At 41.0% G+C, this 13214-nt stretch overlaps 2 protein-coding genes across 4 annotated transcripts in view; one reads left to right on the top strand and one right to left on the bottom strand.

The window, feature by feature from the left end:
- Positions 1–13214, top strand: part of LOC125695164 (growth arrest-specific protein 2-like) — a 260093-nt gene that overhangs the window by 83662 nt on the left and 163217 nt on the right. The window contains exon 8 of one of the 3 annotated variants that reach the window (XR_007377836.1): positions 761–3402. Coding sequence is in view for 1 of the 3 variants with exons in the window: in XM_048949317.1 (XP_048805274.1) it covers positions 761–979 (219 nt within the window). In the remaining 2 variants the exon portion in view is untranslated. Of the gene's footprint in view, positions 1–760; positions 6615–10237; positions 10582–13214 lie in introns of those variants that run through there. The other 2 variants (XM_048949317.1, XM_048949316.1) reach the window with 2 other exon arrangements.
- On the bottom strand, positions 6631–10082 carry LOC125695165 (small VCP interacting protein). The gene is made up of 4 exons (XM_048949322.1): positions 9912–10082; positions 9693–9743; positions 7693–7806; positions 6631–7120 (listed from the first exon to the last, which is right to left on the bottom strand). The coding sequence occupies exons 1-4, from the start codon at positions 9972–9974 to the stop codon at positions 7106–7108; spliced, it is 243 nt and encodes an 80-aa protein (XP_048805279.1). The 5' UTR covers positions 9975–10082; the 3' UTR covers positions 6631–7105.

The following is a 13214-nucleotide window of genomic DNA, read 5'->3' as shown; positions in this document are numbered from 1 at the left end:
AAAGCGTATTTTTGGGCTGAGGTAGGGCATTCATACGTTTTGGTTTGAAGAGTTACCTTTTTGCCTTCTATCATGTATTTTTGTTTAATGAGAGATTATTGGTTTTATTTTTTTGCTTTGTCATTTTATGCTGTGCCTACCGATCTAGATTGTTGCAAAAGGTTAAAATGGGTGGCATAAATCTCAGAACTGTAAATAGTATCAGCCCTCTAGTGAGCTGTGGGCATGCAGAACAACGCACACATCCATCACAGCCATAAGTCCAAATGCCATTGCCAGAAATGCGTTAAAGGCATTTGTCCAAGGGTGGTGTTTTTACAAGGTAGATCTTTAATTTCTTGTGCTGTGGCTGAATGATTCTTTGCATCTATCCTGAATAGATAAGCCAGCTTCTAGACCTATAAAATAGTATCTTCACCAACACATCTGAGGAACACCCCTGTTCCATACCTGCTTCGTTTATGCTAAACACATGAAGACCAGGATCACAGTGTCGTATGACTTGAAAAACATGTAGACATGTTTACATCAAACAGGAGAATATTTAAAGATACTGTTTCACTTTCTTACCGTTTCTTCTTACTCATAGTTCTGAAATTTAGATGGCAAACGTTCTACTATTTCTTTTTCTGTCCTTTTATTGTTATTGTACTAACGTAAGTCTATGGATATAGAGAAAGTGCAGTTTTTTCCAGTAGGAAAAATTCCACTGACTGGCTCGCCTTGAAGACTTCTGTTTTCCTCTCTTATGTCATTTCAGATGCTGCACAACAAGCATGTGATGGTCCGTGTTGGAGGAGGATGGGAGACTTTTGCAGGTTACTTACTGAAGCACGACCCATGCCGAATGCTGCAGATCTCACGAGCAGATGGGAAAACCTCTCCAATCCAGAGCAAGTCTCCAACTCTCAGGGACATGAATCCAGACAACTATCTGGTTGTTTCTGCCCATTACAAAACCAAGAAGGAGATTAAGTGAAATAAGCTTCCCATGCGATTGGGACTCTATATACGTAGGTCCAAATTATTTTCACAAGTGTAGTAAATTTAGTTCATGCTTTAAAAGGACTTCAGAAAACTTAAGACAGACTGGAAATGGCAGCCCATTTTGAAGATCTTTGAATCGTAGAACTATTTATTTCTAGTACTGTATCTTTTATAGCAAAATACCCCTTCTAGGTTAATTACTACAGTCCTATAAGAAATAGACATATATTTTTAGCCAAATTATTATTCTTTAATACATGAATGTATACAGAGTTACATAAAGGTGTGGATCCTGTTAATGGAAGAAATTACATAATACAAGACATGTGTATGAAAATGTTATGACATTGAATCCTTGACTGTTAGGCTAGTTGAAAAATATATCTATGCAGGTGGAAAGAAGTATTGGTGAGAATTATTTGGTAATGCCTCTTGAAATGGGAATTGACTGGTTTTTATGGGTTGGAAGATTTTTTTTTAACCAACAGAGTATAGACTCATTGCATGCTAAACAACTTCCCAAAGTGATTACTTCAGAAAAAAAGCCCAAGAAGAAAGACCCACTAGCCTTGTACTCTTTAAAGCTAAAGACAATGCTTAGTGCTAGATGTGCATGTAGATCCTTCCTGTTCCTGACAAAGCTGCCCCATATAGAAAGAGGAGGAAGCCAAGAGGTTGCCCCTTCCTCTCCCAGACAATAGTGTTGGCTAGTACGAGCAGGATGCACAGCCAAGGGAGGGGGGTTCAAAAGATGAATCTGAGCTTTTCCTTCCCCTTATTTGTAATTCTGCTGGTCATGCCAAATATAAAATATTCATTACCCTGTCAGTTGAGTGATTCACATTCTTGTAAATCATTCACACACCTCTAAAATAGCTAAAGGCGTATTGGGGCTTAGTTCATAATTTTGGCTTCTCTTCTTTGTTTATATTTGGTAATTTATGTGCCTTATAACTTCCTACAGAAAATCATTTTATAGGATTATTTCACTGACTTATAAATTTGAGCAGAACTTATTTCATTACAAATGAAATAAACATTTTAAAAATACACATTTTTGGTATTTGTAATCTGTACTCCTGTGCTTTGCTGCTACTGACTGGATGCCTACAGCGTAGAACTTCTCACTGACCTTGTAAGAAATGGAACAGAGAGTGTTGCAAGATAGCACAGAAAATACCTGGATTTTATTGAAAAATAAATATTTTTTCTTTGCAGGAAAGAAAAGGATCAAGTTGTTCTGGAAGTTTTAAAGTGTCAGTTGGTATTCCTCTGTGTTTTTCTTTATAAGTTGAACTGGAAGGCATACAAACGCATACAATGTATACATATAAGGATGTGCTGCTGTGTTCTTTAAAGGCAAAATTTCTACTGACTAGAGCAAGATAGGATCAAGACTTTCCTCTTTCATGCTGGATGCCTTACTGAAATCAGCATGTTTTACCATGCTTGGCAGAACCACCCACCTTACTGCCTACAAATATCTGCTCAACACAAACAGCACACAACTGCTCAGCACACTAAGCAGCAGTATGGAACTCCAAGCATGTCTTTAGAAAGAACCTTTGTAGCCTTCATTTTAAGCAACTTTCTAGGAAAAGTAAATATAAACTCAGCCAGACCTTTGAAAGGCCATAGCAAGAGCACATTTTCATAGAAGCAAGGTACTTAGGCCTCCTAGGCTAAATAGGAGTGGGAAACGTAAGCCTTATGGGAATGGGAAAGCAAAATTAGTTAAAAAAAGAAAGCACAGAAGCACAGCTGAGGAAAAAAAATGTTCTTAATATATGCAGAGAAATTTGTTTGCAAATTAAGAGAGAAGAAAAACGAGAAGGTTTTTGGTTGTCTATTTTTGGAATGATGGTTACTCCTTCAAGTATAAATTGTTGTGTTTCCATCATCCAAGATTAAGTTTACATAACTGTGTTTTCTTTGAAATGTTTGAAGATATTTACATGTTGCTAGATTAAGAGCAGATGCTTGTAGCTACACACACAAAAAAGTGTATTTAGATTTATTTCAATATTAAGCTTCAACAAATAATCCTGGTAAATCCGAACCAAGATTTTAAATAATAATTAAAAAGAACTGATGTATCTCATTGGACTTCAGCTATCAAAATAATCTTTTGTAATCTCAACCTTCTCAAACGCACATAACAACAGTTCTTAACACCTGGACTTAATCAGTAACAGAATGGGAGATCTTGGAGATCTTACAGGACTTTTTACAGCAATGCCCATTAACACCTGACATGACTGAGGTGGGGGCTTGCTGCATTAGATGCATCTGGGATGGATGTGGTGAGCAGAGGAGCAGTTGAAGTGGAAGCAGCAGTAAAACCAACCAACCAACCAACCACTGCAGTAAATTAACCAGTTATGCAAACAAGGGTGGGAATATCTCATTTAGAAGGTAAGTGTATCTTGTGATTGAAATGGCTTTTTCTTATTGTATTAGACCTTATGGTGACGTAGGAGTTGTAGAATTTACTGAGATGCAGTTTGCTCTGAGTAGTTAGGAGCCTGAAACTCAATTTACCAAGCCAAAACACTACCAAAATCTTGTAGCAAACAATGCCCTTGTTATCTAACAATGATGGGAACAGAACTGCATTCTTGTAGGAAGTGTTTGTGGAGGAAAATGTGTTTCACTGGTTAGATGTTGTGAGTAATATTGCAGTTTCTGTTTTCCCAATATATGATATTAAGGTATCTAGCCCAGACTTTTAGGAGACTGCACTGAATAGCAGAGGATAAACAGAAAGGATCTGCAACTTCCATCTCACCCTCTGACTGAGGAATGGCCTGTTGAAACCATGAAATAGTTGCTTGGTAGAAGAGCCAGGTGATGCAATCAAATGAGAAGATAACTGAGAGGAAGGGTGCTTCACAGTGATTTTTGGCTTACTTGATCTCTGTATAACTCAGTTGAAAGCGAATGCTGAGAATACTGAAAGCCACATACAACCAGGTTGCTATGAGCTGCAGCACAGCCTCTTTTCAAGGGCTGAGTTGGGTCATAGAAAAAGGCAATATGGAAGCACCTGTTAGCTGTGAACAAGCAGTGCTAGGGCTCAAGATGGTTGATCAGTGTAAATGGATTTTAAAAGCTGTTGTTCTACAATACCAAATAAGCATTGCAATTCTGGAAGCAATTCAGAAATACTTTGGAAATTCTCATTATAAAACCTGTTACTGGCTTGTGCAGGAGGTACCTTATGTCACCTTGACGCTCATATACTACCCACAATTTTGTTTCAAAGCAGGATTATGCACATAATTGAACTGACAGAATTTTTTATTTTAATTTTAGCAACAATTGTACATTTATTTGCATTACCACCTTGGTTTGTTGTTTTTGTTGTTGCTTTTTTTTTTTTTTTTTTAAATGACATTTCAGGGAAGGTTTATAAAATCCATGGTAACCAGCTCAAGGGCTGTTTGGTGGGGATGAGCAAAATAGTGAAGTGTGAATATATGTGTGTGGGAAGGCAGAGCAAGCCTCTTATGAGGCCCAACGCTGAATTCATTACATGTGTTCATTTTAGATCAGGGAGATGTTTGTGGGTTTGTCATACCACAGTGTTACAGAAGCATCCTACAGATAGTTTGGTTCCTTTAGGGCTTGCATTTCCTACTGCCTTGCTGGATGCTGATGTATTATAGTACCTGACAGGGAAGGAAGAACTGTGTTTTTTCATTGCTTTGCTTCTTAGCCTGTTTGGAATCTATGGTAAAGTTAAGCAGATGTGTGAGATCCCAAAAACATGTATGGGGCTGGAGAGGTTCTTCGATCTTAGTCCTACTGCTGCACCACTTGTGTCTGATGAGCTGCATCCCAGAGATTCAGTCTGTTTTTGTGCTAAAGCCAAATGCTGAAGCCATCTAGTTCTAAGGGCTCACAATGGTGCTATCTTCCTGTGGGGACACACAGCTTCTGTGTCCTTCCAAACCTCAGGAAGTCCAGCCCCAAACCTTCTCTGTGTGGCATCGTGAGTGTAGTTTGACAATATGCAGTAGCAGATGGCTTCACTCTCTCTGACTGCACCAATTGTTCTACTGCTGGGAGTCAGCCCTTTCATTGCAATGTAGGAGTACTGCTCTCTGGCTACCAGGAGTTTTTCTAGTGCCCTGCTTTCAGAAGGCAGACAAAAGAGGTAGTTACACTGCTGTAAAGCAAACAGCATCAACCACCTAGCTAATCTGAGTAGATTTTAAGCAGATTTATTCTCTTTGGTGAAATAAGCAGTTAGGACTAGGGAAAATGACAAAATTCCTACTATGTCTGATATTTACTTAGTGAACCACAAGGTGATAAGAAACAGGGAGGTACCTATTTCTAAAAGTAGCTTTTACCTTTACTGCTTAATGGTATTTTTCAGGTAACTATTACTTGTGCACTTCTGATCTGCACTATGTTTTACTTTTATTCTGCACTGAAATAAATGTTACTAAAAAGTTTATGAAAACAAGAAGCGTTTCTATTCACCCAAATAATTCCCCAGGCTGAGTTCAGATAGGGGTCACCCAAGCAATTAAATATGGTGCAGAAGCCTGTTTAAAAACTGCTTTTTTTTGAATGTACAGGTTTGAAATAGCCCCCGTGACAAAGCTCAGTGCTGAGTGCCACGTAAATATCTCCGTAGGATGCCCACTGCTACAGATATTGGATCAGAATTCGCATTTCAAACCTACATTTAATATTTGATGACATTTTGATGTATTTTCATTATACTTAATTGGTCATAGTCATTTTATTATTATTATTTTTAAATACAGTTATGTGAACAAGTGCCAACAATCAAAGGAAGCTAAAGGTATTCAGCTGCCAAGGACACAAGCTTTTAGCCCCGGTGCTACTGTAAGATCTCTTTTTTGAACCTAATGACTAAGGCTAAGCCAGGAACTCACTGGGTCACAACCATACTCCTAAGACAGCGTGAGACACTATTTGGGGAAGAAAAATAAGTATTTACTTCAGGAAAGGTTAAAAAATAAAAAAGCCTTTGCAGCCTCAACTAGGTCAAAAACGGGGTCGGTGATGCACTGAGGCAGACATGATGCTCTCCATGGAACGCAGGCGCTAGGCTCTTCGTGTTGGTCATGCTGCAACAAGCTTTGCTCATCTATCAAAGCAGTGGCTTGAGGTCACTGGTGTGGAAGTCTGGCTCTACCGTAGGTTAGGCAGCTCCAAATAATCAAAGGCAGTTTCACATTAGGAAAAGGGATTACAGACATCACTAGATACAAAAGAAAAACAGCAGAGCTCCAAGCAGTTGGCAAATGTGATTGCACTGTAACAAACCCACCCAGATAGCACAGAAATCTCATCAAAGGAACCATCCAAGAGCAGGTCTTTAATTTTGTTTTTTAGAATTCTCTGAAGTGCAGTACTGCCCTCTACGTTCAAAATAGAACAATTCATCAACAGTATCTCAAACTTAGTGTTTACGTTCCAGTGTTCACTATAAATACATACTCTAAAGGAATTTACATACACAAGCAAGGAGAAAAACTGTCAGGCTCACAATAAAACAGCTTCCTTGCTGCAAGTGCAAAACAAGCTTTATAAAGATATTTTATTTTTTTAGGTAGTGTCACAAAAAAAGCTCCAGTTTCTAACGGCCTGCTATGGATCTGCTTTAGTTTTTTGGGTTGTTTTGTTGTTTTTTTTTTTTTAAGAGAAAAAATGGTGCTAAATCATCAAGTAGTTCAAAAGTAATTAGGAAACCCAAGGGAGATGCATATGCAGGGGCACCTGAACTGTGCCTAAGTTGGACATACGCAGATATTGTACCAATTGACCACATAACACACACGCAGACTTACAGGTAAAGGTCACTTCTTTGTGAGAAAACCCTTCTTGCTCCCTTAATAGGGAAGCAAAATATGCGCACATAGAACAAAAATTGGCCAAAACCTAATCGTTCAGAGGCTGGAGTTGTTCATTTTCTTAGTACTTGTTTGCACATCTGCCCTCCTATGATGGCAAAGTACCGCTGAGTCTTTGTATGCAAACAGCAAGAAGCCACATGATGAGTAAGTGCCGCTCCGCTGCAGAAACTGGCAAGTTCTTGGCAGTAAAAATCAATCTCATCTCCAGAAGTCACGCTTCTTTATCCAACCTGCCACTACACACAAAAACAACAACAGTGAACCACGGGTTTGTGTGAAAAGGAAGAAAGATATCTACACCACAAGACAATAAACTCCCCAGTCTAATATAGGCTATATCCTGAAAGCGATATGGACACGGTGCTTGCTGATAGCAGACACAAAACTCCATGCCCAGAGTTTTATTAATGTGAATCCCCTCATGTATAGCAGTAAGGGGGAGAGAAGAATGCTTATGAAGCCTGAGTTTGAAGAACTGGTTACATCTACTGCCCCAGAGAGCTTCTAATTCTGCTAAATTTCCAATTTGCCTTCAAAGTTTACTTCACAAAAGCTGTAGTCACAGCAGCAGTAGAATTCATTAGGACATATGCCAGTGTGGTATGTTTGGGATTTTGGTAGAAAAACAAAGCTCTCTGCCATCCATGCTGTCCCAGTGTGCCTCAGAAATGAAATCTTGAGCACACAGTGTGATAATGACACATGCTTCCATTTCTCTTCCTCCTGGGTTTTTCATTTTCATCTTGTGGGAAACAACAAAAAACAGGATATTCTTCACTGGATTACACTGTTTCATTTTTAAACTTACTCTCAGGCCTCCTTCTCCTCCAGTACCTGATGCTGCCATTCTTTTTTCTATTTCTTCCTGCTTCTTTTTCTTTTGCTCTACAGAGTAAGTGTTCTTAATACCTCGAGAGGAAGCCTGTGAGAAAACACATTTGCAGAAAGACAGTTATCTGAAAAAGCCAAACTGAAAGTCTTGGCAACACCATTTTGTGAACTCTGGTTTGCATGAATTGACTGGAGCAGTGTGTAAATGCTACTATGACAAAAGAACAGACCTTTTCATATACCTCTAGATATTGAACACTGTCTTTCCTGTAGTTACATGAAAGTAGTCTTGTTTCCTATTCATACATCTAGATAAACATACTTAATCACACGTACCTAGTTTGCATGTCTGAAGACTCAAAGCCACGATTTCTCTTTCCCATAAGCCCCACAAGCATTTGGTTTTTAGATTTTTCCAGTGTCTGGGCCTAATTCTGTGCTTATGAACAAAACTAACTAGAAAGAGACAACTCAGGCAGGTAGAAGAACTTCCAAGAAGTTTTTCTGTTTCCTAATTCCTTCATATCTCTCACCTCCTCTTGTCATATGGACATCTAAAAGATAGGATACTTACAGTGGAAATAATGACAGTTTCTATTCTAACAGTGAGTGGATAGAAAAAGCTGCAGGCTCCATATTGCTATGGCAGAAATTGATGTAGCCTTTATGTGCATAGAAAAAACAACAACAAAAACATGCTGGTAATGCATGCCCAGGTTTTAAGAAATCCAACTTTTAAAGAGTGGTGTGGGAAAACCAGCCTGTGTGATAGGTCTTCCTTCAGGGGTCTTGTGGGCAGCAGTACCACAGGAGCACGTACATGAGAAACCTGTTGTTGATTGTCTGCTTTGCATCCTCATAATGATGGCCTAGCAAAGCCCTAGACTAGATGGCAGGAATGCCGGATACAGGGAAAACATAGTTAATGCTGTAGAATGACAAAGAAAATACTCTTCAAATTGATTTTCAGTTAAGTTCAGGGTTCTGATATTACAGCAGGAGCCATGCAGAAAACCTTAAAATCTACAAATGGAAAACAGAAATTATATCCCCCAAAATTCAAGGCACTTACAAAGAGCATAATTTGCAATGGGCAACGACGATAAATCTTACCAACAAGTACTGACTTAATTATATCCTGTGACTTCTAGCCTCTGGGTACCTGGCCTTCTATGTAAGTTAGGAACGTATGTTCTCTACAGGAAACCAGAAGGAAGAGCACCTTTCATGTGCAGGAAAATCTCAAGCAGAGACAACATCTGACAAAGTACTTTGCCTCTCATACTGGGCAATTGAATTAGGTGGCAAGCAAGCTATCTTATCTGTTACTCAGCATTCAGGGCTTAAAATGCACTCCTAGTCCTGCAAAATCCTGGCAGAATTTTCTCTTTTTCTTCTTACAGAAAGTAACAGCACATACTTCTGTTTTCTTGCGTTTTCTTTAGTTAGCCTAATAGCTAGTACAGAACTCCAAAACTATCTGCAACTAAAGTTGCTTCACTGCAACTTCCTCCAAGGAAACCATTTCAGCAACGTAAGAGCTAGATAAGAGAGTTCAGGTTAGACGTAAGGAAGAAATTCTTCACCTCAGGCAGTGAGGCACAGCAGCCCAGAGAGCTGTGAGTGCCCGATTCCTGGGTGTTCAAGGCCAGATTGAATGGGGCCTCGGCAGCCAGTGCTGATGGGGGGGTAACCAGCCCATAGCAGGCGCAGGAACTGGCTGGTCTTTATAGTCCCTTCTAATAGAAGCCATTCTACGATTGCAGGAGGATATTGTTTTTTGTGTACTTCTCAAAAGTGTATGTAAAGGAGTCATCCTCAAACAAAAGCCCAAACCAAGCTTTGAGATTCAAGGTTACGGGCGGATTCCTTTTACCCATGCCTGATGGGTTTGCTGCACAAACCGCAGCACCTTTCCCCACGCAACCATCACCTAAACACATTCTGAAGGAAGGGTGTTGCGCCAGGCGCAGTTACCTCCATCTGCCTCTTCTCAGCAGCTTCTGCGAGCTGTCTTCTTTTAATTTCCTAAAGGAAACGTGAAAGACGGTTATTCCAACCCGGTTTTATCCGGCTTTTCCCCCGCACGGCCTCCCGGGTGGAGAAGCGGCCGCCCCCAACGGCCTCAGGGCGGGAAGAGCACCGGGCGCGGCCTGCACCTCAGCGCGGGCGGCCGCCGCAATCCCCCGCACTCACCGGGTCGGGCGTCTCCACCACGTCCTTGACGGCGCCCCCCATGCAGGGCAGGCACAGCCCCATGGCCGCGCCGCCGCACGGCTGCCTGCGCTCCGCCGAAGGGGAGGCAGCGCCCCGCCCCGTCACAAGGCCGAGCGAGCCGGGCCGCCGGGGGCGGGGATGGGCTGTTGGGCGCACTGTTCTAAATGCGGCCTTAGCAGGGCAGGGAGCGGGCGGAGAATCGATTTGCTCAGTCTGCTGACCGTGATCCTTTCAACGCGCCACGAATACCAGTGGGCTTCTGGGCCGTAAGGGCAGGCTGCCGGCTCGTGGCCATCGGAACACCCAGATCCTTTTCCTCAGAACTCAGTGTCTTCTGTTTACAGTAAATGCACGTGTTTATTTTTACGTATCTGAAGCACGAGACGTTTTTATAGGACTCAGCCTCATGCACTGCTTTCCTCCTCAATTGCTCCTCAATTCCACCTGGAGAAGTCAGAGAGCTGAGGGTGAAGTGTCCTAGAGAGGCTCCCCAAACCCAAATGTGATGCCGTGAGGAGTCTTGGGACACCCAGCCCTGTGAACTCAAATCTCTATGCAGTGCCTCTTTCATACTACTGGAGCAAAAGGGACAATGATTAATTTCCAGCTCACTCTACTAGACCTCACGCATGACTTGGAATTTACTGGAGTAAGTGTGCTGAAATGATAATTGGCCTTTTCATTCCCTGGTATTATGCTGCCATCCACTGACGCTGAGCAGTGGATGCTGCTTCCACACGTTGGGTTGTTGACGTACTGGTGTTGACAAGGCAGTGATGATACTGACATCGTATGTCAGGAGAAGTGTTTTGTGGGGTCAGTGGGAAGCCTCTGATTTCCTGATTCACAAACCTGAGAGAACTCATCCCTCTCACCAGGCAAAACAGCATTTTGCTGTCACTGATCAGGCAAAATTCAGTTCTGAGCATCAGACCACTGAATCAGGAGGCATATCAGGGTGAGAAATAATACTCATTGATATTTATCTATGATTATCTATATTTACCATCAACATGATTAGTGTTCCATCTAATTATGTTGGTTCAGCCCAGCTGTATCTGTTTCAATGCCTGGCTGCCCTTTGGTGCAGTTGTTCATGAAGTGAGAACCTGGAAGCCTCTGATTTCTGCTGCCCTGTAGCATTACTCCTGTTCTTGCCTGAATTGGGTGTACTGGGTCCTTTTGGAGCCTGGCAGGTGTCAGCATAAAGGAGTTAGGTTATGGTTAAGGATAAAACCACATTTGGGTGTACAGTGCTTTATTTTGCATTCAGTCTTTTGTCTACTTAGAAATGGTTGGCTGTGGTGTAGTGTCATGAATTTCCATGCAAGCCTCTTTTTTCCATGCTGACCAGTAAGAGTTCCATCTATTTGTTGGTACAGTATTTTCCAAAAGCCTTTTCCTCTTTCCTGGCTCTGGGACTACTTACGTTTCTTTTTCTTAAAATGTCACCATCATCTTTTTTATCTTAATTATTAAGTATGGCATTACCCTGTTCAACACTGCCTGAGTTTATGTTTGTATCTACAGTCCTTCCCAAGGGTTATGCAAAGTGTTACAAGTACTCTACAAAAACAATATGACATCTGTGCAGTTTCTTTCCTGTGATTTTGGACAACATCTATCATTTTGCACCAATGTTCTTGCACAAATGTCCTGCTGTTTATTCCACAAGCACATGACATCACACATTACTGTAGTTTTAGTTATTGTGTTTGTTCCTGGCAGCTATAACCATCCATCAGTGAGGATTATTGTGTCACTAAGTAATGATCTCTGACAAGTCTGTTGTGGAAATGCCAAATCATGGCCTGAACCAGTAATTGAGCACCTGGTAGGAAGGTAGGTCCAACCCCAGGGGAGCTCAGGTGCATGCAAGAAGGGGAGCCAGGATGCACCCTTTCTCAGACCTCATTTAAGTGTTGAAGTTGAGTAACTTTTCAGTAATTACTCTTATATCCTTTAAGAACTCGATTCTTCAGGCTTTATGTAATAAGCTGAAAGAAACTGAATGTGGATTGTTTGAAATGAAATCAGGATTGTAGTGTGTTCAGAAACATGGATAACATGTGGCAGACTGCAAGTTTCATACAAATGAATATTTGGAGAAATAAGAGGCTTGTAAATGGGAGAAGTTGGCTTCACTGGGTTGCAGGAGCCAGGTGAGGATTGGTGCAAAGCTCCCCACCCTGAATCACTGGGGCAGCTGGTTCCCTGGCCAGGTGTGCAGGATGATGGCATGATGAGAATGTGAGCTGTCAGCAGATTTTAGGTGAATTCTCTTGCATTCTCTCAATCTGTAGCAGCCTCTTTTTGCTCTTTTTTTTTTTCCAGAGAGCTTTGCCCTGGGCTGGCAGTGTGTGTATGGAGCTCTACTTCTTGCCTAGGAGAAGGGTAAAGCTTGTCATCTGCAAACTGCGCTGTATTGATCACTTGACAGAATGGTGTGTGCTGATTCTCAATTACAGATAGCAAAGCTCTTTGGTTAATGCTGTGCTGAGGATTTCACAGTAGTGTAAGATCCAGAATATTCATGCTTCATAGAGCAGTAATAACAGAAAACACTGGGAGGTTTTGTTTGTTTTTTTCTTGTCTGCTTCTACCATGCTACCAAATACTGTCATGGAGTAATGCATTTGTTTCGCAGTCATCTTAAATCGCTTCCGTGTAACTGTGGCATGAGCAGTAGCAGCATGGTTCTTGCATGTGTTGCTAGGTGATTTAACAGCAAATGTGTATAACAGAAGTCAGTGACCTTTCTGGAGCTTCATTAAGAAGGTTTGGCAGTTTGTTATACGTCTATCTGCAATAGTTAAATTATGATGGCATTTGTGTAAGGATGATCTTGATACAAGTCAATGTGGATAGGTCTAACTGCTCTGTATTCTTTTAGTCCACTAGGTGGTACTATTTTTACAAAAATTTCCTGTATTTCCCAGAACTGCACTTTTGATTTACTGTTTGGTGTTGGTATTGTGGGCACATATTGTGGCTTTGAATTGGAATAAGGATTGCAAGGAGTGTACTATTAGATTTCTGGAAGTCTCAGAAACTTTTTTTTAATGAGGAAAAAATCTGTGTCCTGTAAAGTTCTGTGGAAAAGATGGGGGGGAAAAAAAGATATTTCTTTAATTCTCTGTTATTTTGTGCATGTGATATAGGGCAGCTGCAAGGTAAGTTTCTTTAAGAACCCTGGCCAAATGACTCAGAGGCTGATGTTCTCTTCAAGGATGACAATTATTTTATTTTTTTACCCATCATTACCCATAAATGGCTCTATGA

Source organism: Lagopus muta, chromosome 6 (assembly GCF_023343835.1).
Source record: "Lagopus muta isolate bLagMut1 chromosome 6, bLagMut1 primary, whole genome shotgun sequence".
NCBI classification, from domain to species: Eukaryota; Metazoa; Chordata; class Aves; order Galliformes; family Phasianidae; genus Lagopus; species Lagopus muta.
This window is presented reverse-complemented; position numbering and strand designations above follow the sequence as displayed.

Coding starts and splice junctions, on each gene's coding strand:
- LOC125695165 (XM_048949322.1), bottom strand. CDS start 9,974: ATGGGGCTGTGCCTGCCCTGCATGGGGGGCGCCGTCAAGGACGTGGTG. Junction 9,744..9,911: donor TGGTGGAGACGCCCGACCCG/GTGAGTGCGGGG, acceptor CGTTTCCTTTAG/GAAATTAAAAGAAGACAGCT. Junction 7,807..9,692: donor CTGAGAAGAGGCAGATGGAG/GTAACTGCGCCT, acceptor GTTTTCTCACAG/GCTTCCTCTCGAGGTATTAA.